The sequence below is a fragment of the Carassius gibelio genome, chromosome B22 (genome assembly GCF_023724105.1).
Source record: "Carassius gibelio isolate Cgi1373 ecotype wild population from Czech Republic chromosome B22, carGib1.2-hapl.c, whole genome shotgun sequence".
Classification (NCBI taxonomy): Eukaryota; Metazoa; Chordata; class Actinopteri; order Cypriniformes; family Cyprinidae; genus Carassius; species Carassius gibelio.
The window spans coordinates 21533864-21549387 of record NC_068417.1 but is presented as its reverse complement, the minus strand read 5'-3'; the positions used below and the strand labels follow the sequence as shown (position 1 = coordinate 21549387).

The 15524-nt window shown below is 39.2% G+C and overlaps 2 protein-coding genes and 1 long non-coding RNA gene across 14 annotated transcripts in view; 1 reads left to right on the top strand and 2 right to left on the bottom strand.

The window, feature by feature from the left end:
* Positions 1-15524, bottom strand: part of LOC127988041 (uncharacterized) — a 94371-nt gene that overhangs the window by 11789 nt on the left and 67058 nt on the right. For 2 of the 11 annotated variants that reach the window (XM_052590539.1, XM_052590546.1), the window contains exon 1: positions 8-1302. The exons of 7 other annotated variants lie outside the window; for them this stretch is intronic. In XM_052590539.1, the coding sequence (XP_052446499.1) occupies positions 8-35 (28 nt within the window). In that variant the 5' untranslated portion in view covers positions 36-1302. Of the gene's footprint in view, positions 1-7; positions 1319-15524 lie in introns of those variants that run through there. 2 more of the 11 variants (XM_052590549.1, XM_052590538.1) reach the window with 2 other exon arrangements.
* The window catches only part of LOC127988039 (renin receptor), a 45959-nt gene that overhangs the window by 17833 nt on the left and 12602 nt on the right, over positions 1-15524 (top strand). The window contains exon 9 of one of the 2 annotated variants that reach the window (XM_052590536.1): positions 14266-14711. The exons of the other annotated variant lie outside the window; for it this stretch is intronic. Within the exon in view, the coding sequence (XP_052446496.1) occupies positions 14266-14460 (195 nt within the window). The 3' untranslated portion in view covers positions 14461-14711. Of the gene's footprint in view, positions 1-14265; positions 14712-15524 lie in introns of those variants that run through there. 2 annotated transcript variants of the gene reach the window in all.
* Positions 4636-5311, bottom strand: LOC127988048 (uncharacterized). Its single transcript, XR_008161499.1, has 2 exons — positions 4934-5311; positions 4636-4760 (listed from the first exon to the last, which is right to left on the bottom strand). It is a non-coding gene; the product is annotated as an uncharacterized LOC127988048 (long non-coding RNA).

The window sequence follows — 15524 nt, the reverse complement described above, 5'->3', positions numbered from 1 at the left end:
AACTTACAGAAGACTAAAAGTTGCTCTGTCCTCATTCTGTGCTTGTTCAAGTGAAATGCAGTAAAAGAGTTCAGACTAATCTGAGCAGAAATGCCAGAATAAAAAAAAAAAACAGGAAAGCAGTAAACACACTTGATAGTGATGAAGTGGAACAGATGTAAAGACTTAGATATCAGAGGCCCATGCGCTGATGTCTTCCACGATGTGTGACTTTACACGAACTTGACTTATGAACCAGGCCAGAGTTGAAGCCAACTAAACCACAACTGTAGAAAAAAACTGCAACCATAAAGATACATTGAACAAACACAGAAACCAGTAGACTGTATACAGCACTTGGTATTACACAAGTCAAGTTTTATTCATCAAATGTGCAAAACAGCCTATTGATTGACAATAAAATACATACATCATTTACACAGTTCATAAACATACACCACACACCAACACACAAATGTTTTCTTAGCTATCCAAATGGGGACATTGCATAGAATTTTATATTATTTATATCTACAGAACAGAAAACCATCAATTCTTTTGCAGTTGTTAAAATACTTAATTTGACCTGTGTTTTTAAACCATTTTTACAAATGATGATTTAAAGGGATAGTTCACCCAAAAATGCAAATTTGATGTTTATCTGCTTACCCCCAGGGAATTTTTAACACAAAGAGTTGCAGTCTGTCAGTCATATAATGGAAGTGGATGGGAATCACTTATAAGTGCGATATACCATAAAGCAAGAAAAAGAAGAAGACACCTCACGCACCTCCTTGAGAATGCGCTCAGGAGAGTTCTAAGGCCGGGTTCACACCGCAAGCTGCAGCAGAGCAGAAGCAGCGCGTATTTTTTTCGGTTCCTATGTTAACAGATGAGAGCGTTCACACCGCACGCAGAAGCTGCACGGCAGAGCGTTGCAGAAGCAGAGCAGAAGCAGCAGTGCCGCGATCGTTTCGGCGCTGGGTCTATTTTTGCCGCGCTGCTGACGCTCAGTTAAAGTGAAAGTACACCTTTGATGGACAAAATAAATATAATTTCACACAAAAAGTGCTCTAACTGCACAAAAAAAACACATCTAGGGTGTTTTAACAAGAACTAGAGTATGTTACGAAAAGGAAATTAATATAAAAAAATATGTATAGAAGATAAAGTGACCATGGCCAAAATGATCATTATCATGGCCAAAATACACATGTACTTAAACGAAAATTTGCCCAAAATTTGCATTAATGATATCTACTGTGTTCTTAGCAAATTACATAAAAAATGTATGATATTTAAAACCACATATGTTTCTATTTTTTATTATAATTTTATTTTTAATTTTTTTTTTTTTTTTTACAAAATCTGTTAAAGTACTTACAGTTCTATCCAAAAATAGACTTTTTTTTGCCGGAAATACAAAAAAAACTTTAAATAATTTATATTGCTAGCTTAGCCTTGGAGATTTATTTATTAGTAGTAGTTGTCCTATTCTTTTAACTAGGCCTATGTATTGGCAGAAGAACGGATGTCGTGCTAACAATCATAAACAACAGCACGTGGTGTCACAGGCGGTGGTCTTCAGAGTGCTCCTGGAAAGACAATAATGGACGACACTCGTCTCATTGTGGAAGTTGAGAAATATCAAGTTCTACCAGAAAGACTCGGGAGATAGAGGAATGTACGAAGCATACATTTATTGACAGCTCAGCGAGCACAATTATAAATTTCTTTGGCGGAAGGCCCCGTCCATGGTTCGTAATCCGAGGGTAGCGAATCTGCATTTCCTGCCTGAAGACGAAGGCAGGGGCGCAGCAGACCCCCCTGGAAGGTAAGGACAGGACCATCCTGGTGGTGGTGGGGAGGGTGGAGGTTGTTGTCGCGTTGGCATCTGCGAACTCAAACATGTGTAAGTACGATCTTTTATACAGGAGTATAAAGACGTGATTGGATAATGATGAAGGTAATTAGTGACGAAGTGATTGAGTCTTCCTGGCAGAACTTAGGCTAAAGCTTCCATTTCTTTATGATCCACACAATGTACTTTATAAAGACTTGCAGGAGAAGGAAAAAGCATGGGATGAAGTTGCAGCGGCTCTTATTGCAGATGGTAATTAATTTTATAGTGTTTTTGACGCTTTCGCTGGCACACGAGCAAACAACTCAATATTTGATTCAAAATTGATTCAATTGGAACCATTTATTTACAATTTCTAAATTACACATAAGCACACAAATAACAAAAGCAGGTGATACATGCATATATAATAAACAAGTAAATGCTGATTTCAAGATGAGCAGGAAGTCAAGGCTGTGAACCATTTACAATACACACAATTTAAAACCGTTTATTAAATTGGTTTTCAGGGTGTTTTTTGGTAAATTTGATTGCAAACAAACCCAGTGACAAGATGGTAATATGCACCATGTTCTCTCCTACGTCGGTTAATGGGATGAACCCAAAGTCTGGGCCTTTTAGTCTCCTTAATAACAAATATAGCGCGATGGCCTTTCTTCTATCAACAACACGTACTGCACGGAAAACAAAGACAGCAAAACAAAGATCCAACAAAAGTAACAATTAAATTATTAATTAAAAAAGCTTCTTGCCTAGTCTTTTTATTTAAATGTATTTTAAATGGGAAATAAAGCAATGCGAACGTACCCATTATAGAGCACTCTGACCAAAATCTGCTGTTCAGTTGCGCGCTGCCTCCGCTGCCGGTGTGAAAGCAAAATAGGCGCGCGCTGCTTCTGCTCTGCCTACCTGCTGCTAACGCGCTGCTTCTGCTCTGCTGAAACTTGCGGTGTGAACCCGGCCTAACAGTTCATACACTGCGTGAATCAGAGGTTAAAAAACTATGTAAATGCTGTTTAGTGTCTTTACGTTTTTATTTTTATTTTTTGTTTTATTGTATGTTTTAGCTGTGATTCCCATCCACTTCCATTATAAGACTGACAGACTGCAACAGTTTTCTTGGTTTGAGTTCTACTAAAGAAACAAAGTCACCTACATCTTGGACGTCCTGGGGGTAAGCAGATAAACTTCACATTGAAATTTTTGGGTCAACTCCATTTAAGGTTTTGGGAGGTTTCATCAGATTTAATTAACTTCTAGGGAAAAAATTGTCCCCAAAATATGGTAAATTTAGAACAAACAAATACAAATGTATCCTGCACCTTATTTTTAGCATAAGAGTGGGCAAAGTCATTTGTGACTTTAATGTGCCAGGCTTTCAGTTATTTAACCTGCACAGGGCAAGTGTGCCTCACACATCCTGAAAAGTGAAGCCTAAACATTTCCTGTGCCATCTGGTAGCTATGAGGTGCCGCATACGATTCAAATCAAACTTCGCTTATGAATACACACATAAAACACGTGGATACACGCCTATAAATTACTCACATATACATGCATACTATTGGATTTTCAAAAATACATGTACGAAATACACGTGCACACTAATATGAAATTGATACCAATACATATAATGACAGCAATGAATGCATACACACTTGGGAATAATACATATAAGCTTACATACACCTACAGACACTCGCGTATATGTAGCCTATAAGCTCGATCCATGCATATACACCTACACACACTCGCGTATACATATAAACTTGCTGCACACAAACACACCTGCACATACTCGCATATACATATAAACTTGATCCGTGCATATACACCTATTAAACACCCGTACATCATACCTGTCAAGTTTTGGATTTGCAAATAAGGGAAATTTTCCGGCGCCCACCGCGAGCAGTACCACCACCCCAACAAAGCTCCAGTATCCCTTACATTTTAAGACAGGTGTTATAGCCCAAATGAAAACACAAACGGGTATATATGAAGAGCATTTATTTAAATGCTTATTTGCATATTTTCTGTCAATTTAACATTGCTTGTCTTTACACTTACATTTTATTTTCATTCCACACATTGTTTTAATTTCATATTGCTTTTCTTTTACAGTTTTTCTTTTCATTTCACATAACTTTTCTTTTACTCTTTTAGTGAGTTGTTGTACAAATTTGTTGCAAACTTTGCATTCTTTAAAAAAGTAAATTTGCTTTCCCATTTATCACGGTATTTACACAAGGGTTTTGGTTTTTTGGGATGGTGTGCCTTCACTCTCTATCGTAGCATCCATCATCCGTCTCTGTTTTGTCTTTTGTTGTTGTTTTTCCCGCGTTATAACTCATGTCATCTGACCTCACACACCCCTCGCGACAGGCTACTACAGGTGGCAGTTATCGCGAGACTAGTGACAGAGCTCAGATTGGGAATGCTTTTTTTAATTATTATTTTATTAATAACGCAGGTTAAAATTAAAAAATTAAAATACGGGAGATTTACGGGAAAATACTAATACGGGAGGACGGCGGGAAAGAAGGGTAAAATACGTGACTTTCCCGGCCAAAATGGGATACTTGACAGGTATGCCGTACATACATAAAAAACTTGATGCGCGCATCCGTAAAACACTCGCACATACATAAAAAAATACAATTTACTAACGTATCCAGTTCAGATAAGAAAGACGTATGTTTTATTTGTGTACACATATATATGTGTAACCGGCCTGTCTATGGCACGGTTTCGATCTGCGTTGTGTTATAAATGAAGACACGGATCACAGGAACTGCTGCTGATGGAGGGTTTATTGAAATGGAGCATGCAGGTGCTGGATGGAGCAGAGAGAGTACAACAATGAGAAAGGTTTTCGTTCTGTGATTTTTCCACCTCTCCTCAGCGTGCTCAGCGCGGTCTCAGTGAAAATCACAATGATAACATCAAAAATACAGTGCCAGATAAATCGTTACAGACATTTATCCAGATATGATATAATCTTCTGCAGCAAATTTTTAAATCAAACATGAATTAGAATTGAACAAAGTGATACAAAAATTAATTGAAGATCAAATGAACAATTATCTATACCTGGATGGAGCAGAGAGAGTACAACAATGAGAAAGGTTTTCGTTCTGTGATTTTTCCACCTGGACAGATACAACACCAGTTAATTGATTCACTAAAATCACTGTGTCCTACTGACGCACATACATACTCAAACCGCTGTACTCAATGATAAACCATTAGATGTCATCCATCCACACATAAAACAATTTTCAGTACGTTTGTAACACTCTTAACAATAATATTTTAGCATATTAAGTACTTATTAACAATTCTGGTAACTTTTACAACTTTATATTGGCGGAGCACCGCTAACTGCTTACCTCTCCTCAGCGTGCTCAGCGCGGTCTGAGGACGCAGCGCGGGCTGAACAGATATGACGTCACAACGTAAAATCAATATAAAACTAATTTCCCAAAAATGACTCAAATAAAGGACAAACCTAAATTATCACATTTTCGTGAACGGCAAATACAAAATAAATACATGAAAATTGAAAGGAGAGATCATTAGTGAAATACATTAATATAGATTGTGAGTACACACCCTTATTAACATCCGTCACATTCACCCCTCCTGAATTTCACTAATATCCTGACCAAAATGACAAAAGCAATTGATCCAACAGAACCAGATTTTCAACGAATCTCATTCGCAGTTCAACATTGTAAGTTATCTACTTAAAAGATTAAGAAAAGTCCAAGATTGATCAAGTCTTAGACATTCTCAGAACAGCATGCTGCCTTGTACAACACACAAAAATCTGGCCTATATTACACTTAATGAAATTCATACGTCACACACCCCTTCACAGTACTGTGACTGAAAAATAACATATTAGATTTTTAAAATAAAGAAAGAACTGATCCTGATCTCTTGCCTAATGATGACCCCCACCATCTGACTGTAAAATGGTCTCTGTGTCATGGATTCAATCAAACGGCTAACTTTTTTGACAACCCTTCCTGCACGAGTCCTAACACCCTGTGTGTCAGTGGGAATTTGTGCTTGTGTGTCAGGAATACTGTTAGCATGAGAGTCATCCACAGTCTGTATTTGTGAGTTAGTGTTATTATCATGAGATTCAGTTTCTATAGCAGAAACTTCATCAGAATAACCTCCAACAGCCTCATTTTCTCTGGGATTTTGATAACAGACACTTCTTCGACTTTGGATTGAATTATCAGATTCCAAATCACCATCATCACACAAAGGTTCTTGATCTTTAACTTCATCTCGTTCATCAAGCACACATTCCTTTGTTCCATCATCAAGACTCTCTTCTTCTGATGAATCAGATAACTCAGACATACAAGACTCTGTCTCCATAGTCTCAGCATTTAACTGGATGTCCTTGCCATCTTGAGGTGGTTCAATTGGTAGAAAGCTGACATCCAAAATCAAATTTCGATGCACCACCTTGGATTTCCCAGCATCATCAATCAGTTTGTAGATGTTAGTTTGAAGGTTTCGATCCTTTACAATATAGACCGTTGGATCCCACTTGTCAGCAAGCTTTTTCTTTCCTCTTTCACTTTTGTTTGCAAGGAGCACTCTGTCTCCAATGTTCAAACATGTACCCTTGACTTTCCGATTATAAGCCTTAGCCTGCTTTTTCTGTTCTTTTTCAGTGTGTTTCTGGGCAATGTGCGCTGCTTCACGAAGGTAAGACATAAGTGTTTCTGCATAACTGTCATGGTCAACAATCACAGGGTCATGCAACACCTGCCCAAAAATGACATCAACAGGTAGCTTTGGAATGCGACCAAACATCAACTGAAATGGGGCGTAACCGGTGGTCTCGTGTACTGTGGCATTGTATGCAAATGTCAATGTCTGTATTTGCTCAGGCCACTTGTGTTTCTCCTTGAGAGGCAGAGAACGAAGCATACTGCCCAGGGTCCGATTGAACCGCTCTGTTCCACCGTTTCCCATCGGGTGGTACGCTGTAGTGTGTGACTTCTTAATACCTGCCAGCTTGAGCAGTTCTGCAATGAGGGTACTTTCAAAGTTGGTCCCTTGATCCGTATGAATGCGTGTCGGGAAACCATATATGCAGAAGACATGATCCCACAGCTTCTTCGCAATTTGTTTTGCTTTCTGGTTCACACATGGAAAAGCATGAGCCAACTTTGTAAAGTGATCTGTCACGACTAATACATCTACAGAACGCTGCTTGCTGTCCTCAGCACTCCAAAAGTCCAAACACACTAACTCCATAGGGGCCGAAGTCCTGATGTTCTCAAGTGGGGCTCGAGCAGATGGCTCAGGTGTTTTGGCCAATATACATCTCTGACAACATTTGACATACTCCCTTATGTCACGCTCCATTCTAGGCCAGAAAAAGCGTTGTCGAGTTAGCTGAACAGTTCTTGACTGTCCCTGATGTCCAGCAAGATCGTGCACACCACTTAAGGCTTTAGCCCTGAGACTAAAAGGAAGTACAAGTTGGAACTTCTTATGATGGCTCAAAGGATCTTTTGAAACACGATAGACTATTCCATCTTGAACCTTCAGTCGATCCCAATGCTTAAGAAGATCTAGAGCCTTGGTATCCATTCCAGCCACTTCTCGCCTTGACGGACGTTTATTCTGACTCAGGAAGGGTATAACCTTTGAGATTACTGGGTCTGACTCTTGGCCCTGTCGGATCTCATCGAGAGGGATTACTGCAATTGTGTCGTTTCCAGGGACTGCTGCATTCTGAATGGACTGGATTGCCTGCATGGCCCGTAGCTCAGTTACAATCTCCCATTGATCGTGGAGGCTCAAAAGGGTCCTGACCGTTGTGTGATCACAAGACACTGAGTTTGACTGAGACAATACATGAAGGGTGTTCACTTGTAAACGGAAAATGTCCTGAACTCCATCTTTATCAACACTTTCAGCCTCAGAGAGTAGACTGCTGTATTGCTCTGTGATAAGCCTGCGACTTACAGTTTTTGTGAAAGGATCACATTGCTTCCAGCAATATGCTTGAGATCAAAAGTATAAGCAGCAAGCTTAGACACCCAGCGCTGTTCACAAGCATCGAGTTTAGCCTTTGTTAGGATATAAGTGAGTGGATTATTGTCTGTCCATACAGTGAACGTGTGGCCCTTTAGCCAATGACTGAATTTTTCACACACACTCCACTTTAAGGCTAAAAACTCGAGCTTGTGTGCTGGATATCTCTTCTGAGAGTTACTCAATGACTTGCTTGCAAATGCAATCGGGCGTGCTTTTTCCTCACCTGCTGGTATCTGCGATAGCACAGCGCCAAGCCCTTCCAGAGAAGCATCGATTGACAAGACTAATGGAAGGGAAAAATCGGGATGTGCCAAGACCACACTCTGCAGCAAGCTCTCTTTCAGCTTAGAAAGGGCATCGTCACACTCTGGGGTCCAGTCATCTGGCTTCTGCTTTCTGTAAGTGCCTGCCTTAGCCTCAGTTTTGACCTTTGTCCTCCTCTTCTGTCCAGCAGTTAGGGAGAAGAGTGGTTTGGCAATGGAGGAGCAATTAAGGATAAAGTGCTGGTAATAGAGGATCATCCCCAAGACAGATTTAATCCTCCGTACAGATGGAGTGCACCCATCTTCTTCCATGAGGTCAGCTTTTGACAGTTTTGCTATGGCTTCAACCTTTGAAGGATCAGCGGAAACACCATTCCCATCGATGATATGACCTAAAAACTTAACGGACGCTTGCATCAGATGGCACTTTTTTGGGCTTAATTTGAGATTGTGGCTCCTCAATCGTTGGAACACTAGCTCTAACCGCTCCAAAGCTGAAGTCTCATCAGGTGCAAACACCAATAAGTCATCCAAATAACACAGCAGACTGCTAAAATTCAGGTCCCCGAAGATACTTAACATCATACGCATAAAAGACGCTGGGCTATTACACAACCCTTGAGGCATCCTGTTGTACTCATGGAGACCTACTGGAGTTGCAAACGCGGTGTACTTTTTATCTTCTTCAGCCATGGGGATGTTATAAAAGCCTGACGTTAAATCCATAGTACTGAAGAGAGTATTTCCACCCAAAGCAACGAGACAGTCTGATTGGTGTGGGAGCGGGTGCGCATCCTTAATGGTCCTAGCGTTCAGCCATCTAAAGTCTGTACAGATCCTTAAGCTGCCGTCCTTCTTCCATACTAAAACCAAAGGTGAGGCATACTCACTCACTGATTTACGGATTATTCCTTGCTCTTCCATTTCTGAGAGAACTTGGCGTAATTTTTGATAGTGAGCAGGTGGTACCCGACGGTATGGAAGTCGAAAAGGGCGTGTGTCAGTTAAGTGGATGCGGTGAACAAAACCTCTGACCTCCCCACAATCCAGAGCATGTTTGGAGAATACATCATTGTAGCTCTCAAGCAACTGGACAAGCCTTTCCTTTGCCGCATCACTGGCAGAACATGAGTCAATGTCAATGTCATTGAGGCTTACGGCCCTAAGTCTCTGTTTAAGATCTCCTGTGACACCAGGTTGGTAAATTTTCTCGGATGTGGGCACCTGAGCATGACTGACACCCTGCAACAGCTCAAAATCTTCTACAGCAAGACACGGGAATACATCAGCTAGTTTACAGTTCCTTTTAAGGGTGACCGGCTTGTCCGAGAGGTTGGTAACTTTTAAAGGAACCCAACGATCTCCCCACAGAGGTGTAACAACACGGCCTATGATGATGTCCCGTGGCATAGTTCTGGAAGAAGTGGCCTCCACGACTACAGTGCTCCCTGGTGACATGATAGAATTACTCGGCAGCCGTCCCCAGACAAGGTGTTCTTGTTTGGCCATTAGGGTGACTGACTGTTGGAGCTTAGCAGTCCCAACCTTGTCTGGTGGATCTCCACCTCTCCAGCGGCAAGTATTTGCCATGACATCCAAGAATCGTTCACATGAGAAAGATGGCTCTGAAACACTGTTAGACAAAATCCTCCAGTAATCATCACTGATCTTCATTCGGTGCATGAGGAACTTAATTACATTGGTACCGATGATTAAATCATCCCGTTGCCCTGGCACGACTAAAACAGGGACTAAACATCTCTCACCATACACTTTCAGCTCAACTTCATACATGCATTTTGGCTTGGTTATTTTACCTCCACATCCTATTAACATTATTTCTTGTGTCAATGGTGTGGGTTTTGGCAACACATCTTCACTGAGCATTCTACTCTCTACTGCTTCACTGAAAGTGCATGCCATAGATCCTGAGTCCAACATTCCCTTCATCTGGAATCGGTCATTCACATATACAGGGGCATAAAATAACTCATCAAACACTTCAAGAGCTTGCGTATTCTGTGTAATCACTTTGACTTCAGCTGGAGCTTGTGCACATGCACTTTCATAAACTTGCTTAATATCTGCATTTTCGAGGGTTTGTTCCATTCCACCCACACGTCCCCTCTCCAGGTGTGGGTCGACTATTTTAAAGTCGGTGAACCCTGAAGTGGCTTTGTGAACGGATTGCCAGTGCTGGGTTGACTTTCTGTACAATTCTTCTTTATGTGACCAGGTTGGAAACAGGCGAGACAGAGTCGTTGTCTCCGACAGTGCGCTAAAGTTGAATGCTCATGAGAACGGCATACCTTACATGGTCTCATAGGTGGTTGGCTTGGTCGAGGACACCTAATCTCCGCTTGACTATTCTGGAAAAGAGCATGGTCAAGTACACTGATGAGTGTCTTCATACAATTATCATCATTCTGTGGAGGAGATGGAGTGCCAGCATTAAGATTATCGGACGGCAAAACAGGGAAACCACTAGCTGCAATCTCATTCTCTGTAAGTGACTGAGTATGAGCTGTAGCATTCCTCATAACAATGTTACGCTTGAATTTGACTGCTAACTGTTCCTTTTGTTCAGTATGATATCTGTCGAGATGCTCTTGTACTTCACTCGCCGTCCACTTATCTGGTGCACCACTTAACCATGCTGCATCATTTAAATCAGGGCTGACTGATAATGGATTACTCCTTAACTGGCTAGGTGTTTGTTCAGTTACTCGAGTAGAACAAAATTCAGGTGTTCGTTCTACATTACCCCTCCCTACAAAAGGAGTAAATGAATGATCACTGAGGTGTCTTCCTCTTGCAAAACTTGAATCTGACATGTCCCTATCAACATTAAAAGTATCTGAATTGAAACCATATGCCATTATTCCTGTTTAAGTTATCAAAACACTGAATAAAGAATTCAAATGGCAAAAACACCAGCAGAACAAAATCATTAAATAAACTAGAGAAAGAAAAATAAAACTAGTAGTGCTAATTGTATAGTAAAGTGTCCAGTTCTTTGAAAGTGCATCACTTTGTGTTACTGCTCATCAGAACCTGGTCGGAAGTGCAGCATCCACCGGTGATCAAACGGCATTGACTCTTGGACGAAGATCCGAGGTGAGCTGATCTTCATCCGGGTCACGGCACCACTGTAACCGGCCTGTCTATGGCACGGTTTCGATCTGCGTTGTGTTATAAATGAAGACACGGATCACAGGAACTGCTGCTGATGGAGGGTTTATTGAAATGGAGCATGCAGGTGCTGGATGGAGCAGAGAGAGTACAACAATGAGAAAGGTTTTCGTTCTGTGATTTTTCCACCTCTCCTCAGCGTGCTCAGCGCGGTCTGAGGACGCAGCGCGGGCTGAACAGATATGACGTCACAACGTAAAATCAATATAAAACTCATTTCCCAAAAATGACTCAAATAAAGGACAAACCTAAATTATCACATTTTCGTGAACGGCAAATACAAAATAAATACATGAAAATTGAAAGGAGGGATCATTAGTGAAATACATTAATATAGATTGTGAGTACACACCCTTATTAACATCCGTCACATATGCAAATTATTTCATATGTGGATGTGCATGAACTTTTCAGTGCAAACAGAAGGCAAGGCATTTTAGGAAGTCGCTTACACGTGAACGGAAGTAACCTGTCTATATACCATGAACAATCATGGAATCATGAACAGTGATAGTGCTACAACTGAATTAATTAGCATTTTGCGAAATGTTCTTTCTTCGCCCGCTATTATAAGAACAATTACAGATTCAGCTGAATCGAATGTGTTGCCTGCTCAACTGCAGTCAGAAACACATTCTGAATCACGCACTTTGTTTGGACCTTTGACCACTGATATACAAGCATCAATAACACGCAAACAACGCCAACATCATCCGCCGGTGAAGTTCAGACACCATGATATCACACTTGCCAGCAATAGAAGGTGAGGAAAAGGTGAGAATTTCACAATTTCACTTCTATGCAATCTTCATGAAATAGCTTCCAAACGCAATGCAAATTCCACACACAGAGAGAGTAAAATGTCCTGTCGTTATAGTTACAAAATGTATATATATATATAAAATGGGTTCCCAACTAAGTCCAGTCCCACTTGTGAGCTTAGCCATTTTCAGAATTAAGGATGTAAAGTAATTTAAATGTGGTTAAAGTTTGCTTTTTGTTAAGCTGTGTTTGTTTTTACCAGCCAAGGACACAATACCATTGGACTTTTAATAAGGATGTTATACTGTTGACCTCCCCTGACGACACATTTTATATTTTAGATATATATTTTATCTTTTTTATTATTAATCATAAATTTTAACTGGACATAAAAATAAATTAAAATAATATAATATAAAGAACTAAGAACTTAACTACTACTAAACTAAACTTAAATTTAAATCAGACTGGAAATATAAAAATAAAAACTAAATAGTGAAATCAGTGATGCTGAGATAACTGCAGTGCTGGCCTTTTTTTATTTACTGACACAATGATCTCTAATGCAACAATGCACACTAATTTTACTGTAATTATTTTTTTTTTTTAAAACATACAGTGTAATGATAATGTAACATACAGTGTAATGATAATGTAACATATAGTTTGATAATGTGTTCATATTGTATAATAGTAGTGTATTGTAAATGATCATAATAAATATGACTGTAATTACAGAATTTCTAAAACTTAATCACAAGCAAAAGTATATTATATATATATATATATATATATATATATATATATATATATAAATGTGTGTGTGTGTATTTACACACACACACACACATATATATATATATACACACACATATATTGTATATTGTATGTGTATATTGTAAGTTGCAAAAATGTTCTGCTAGAAAAGAGGAAGACTAGTAATTTTTTTGTCATTGTTTTAATTAAAGCCTTAGAACAATTTTCATATTTATTTTTGCATGAAGGCATTTTTAAGGCAAAAAAAAAAAAAATAGAACTATGCTTTATTTTAAGATGAAAAAAGGCACTCTTTGTAAAACTGTGTGTGTGTGTGTCTGTATGTATGTATGTGTGTGTCTGCAGTACAATCTCGGAGAAGAGAGGTTGATAAGCAGTTAACAGTGAGTTTAGAGGTAAGTTTGACACCAAATCAAAAAAGTCCATAAGCAGACAGTTAGCCCTGCAACAACCACATTGTTACGTTATTTACATCTGCAATACTTTATTGTCTCGTCAAATCTTTCTATGATCGTCAGGTCAGATAAGGGTCTAACGTTAGTCTAGCTTGCTGATTACACAGAGAAAGGGTCCACAATTCACAAATTAAGACCCACATCATTCAAAAACCCAGCTACATCTCTGATTTGACTCCCACTCCGTGTAATGTATTGTAGAGAAAAAAACACATTCAATGAAAACTGTAGCATCTTAAATTATGAATAATGTTCATGGCCCCCTCCTGAAACCTTTCTCGACTTGGTTCCAGATATAAAATGTTAGTTTTTTGGCCTTATAGTATTAAATAATATATTACAAAAACAACAATATTAATAGTACTAAATAATACAGAACTATTTAGTACCAATACAGTACTACTATTATTATAGTAATAAATAATACAATAGGACTGCTGTTTTTAGTACTTTCACATTTAAATCTGTTTGTGCGTGTACAAAGTTCGCCGACGACGTCACCAATGTCTACTCCAACAACGCGGTTGTAGAAGTGGTGACGGTGAAGACATTTGAAGCCCCTCTGACCAGGAAGTCCCGCTCCATCCTTCAGATCGTAAGTTAACTGCAATAAGCTTTTCTGAAAGCAAACATTTGATATTGGAGCAGGTCCACATTATCAACGTTATTCTTATTCGTCAGGGTACGAGAAGAAAGAATCGTTTCAAGACCCCTTCTGTAAGACATTCAATGTGTAAATTGCTGTTTAGCAAATAGTAGCGTTTAGTTTCATCTCACACTAACCTTTCCAACCCATAACCTGTTTCTTTTGTTCAAAAACAAAAAGACGGTTACAGTACAGTAGCGACCTACTTTTAAACGTTGACCTACATGTAATGCTAACATGTGGTTGTTTCAGAGTAACCAGGGCAGTCTCTACAACCTGGCCTACAAGTACGACTACGATTACGCCGTGGTCTTTAACATTGTCCTATGGCTGATGATCGTGTTAGCTTTAGCCGTCATCGTGATCTCGTACAACCTCTGGAACATGGATCCTGGGTATGACAGCATCATCTACAGGATGACCAATCAGAAGATCCGACTGGACTGATGACGTCACCCCCACCCCCATTACATTTTGTGTTTTGTATTTGAGTGAATTTAAATGTTTTATTTTTGATGTGGGTACCACAGAATTGCTTGTGTAAATACTTCGCCTTTATGACGCAATCAAACACAGATATACAGATTATTTATTGATGCCTGTTGATAGATGGACCAAGAATATTTGTTTGTGATGTTTCTTAATTGCTGTATCTTGTAGATTTGCATAATGTGAATCTATTAAAGAGGAAAATCTGATGTTAGGATGTAAAGAATTGAAATGAAACTCTATTTATTGTTTGTTGTTTACGCCACTGTGCTGTTTTCCTTCCCGAATGCTAGATATAGTGTAATTGTTCCATTCCCATGTACATTTGATCAATTAAATAAATGCCATTTTCATTGAATATAACTATATAGTAGAAAATAAGACTTTTACGTGTGTCTGTTTGTTGTGTACAAGGCCATAACCATTTATTGTGCATTGGGGAGACTGTTTTTAATAAAGTAGATAAAGAACAGTGAAGGAAATAGAGCTAATAAATCTAATTCTAGCAGGGAAGTGATCATTTTGAACTAATTACATATAACATTTTAAAATATGCACACCTTTACTAACTTGTACATTACAGCAACTTGTACATTTCGCCTAATATGGCGAAAGCACAAATCGTTTCTTGTCTCACGTTCAATTTGAATTTCCATGAATCAAGTAAATGATACAAAAATTCATATTTGAGAGAAAAAAAAGTCGAGTAGTTTGCATTGCTGATGATTACGGTCAGTCGTGTAACTGCTGTAACATTTTTATCACAAACAGATGTCAAATATTAAATGTTTCGCTACTTCTATCTTACCGTGCTCTCTTTAGGGGCCGTTCACATATTGTGTCTTTTGCGCGCGCAAGTTCGTTATTTCAATGTAGGCGCGCGGCATGCGCGCTCATAATGGAAGCGATGCGGTCGCGACGCGCACGCGCCCTTACGAAAATTAACCATGGTTTTACTACAAATTAAACCAAAAAACCATGGTTACTATAGTTAAACCATGGTAACCACAAATTAACCATGG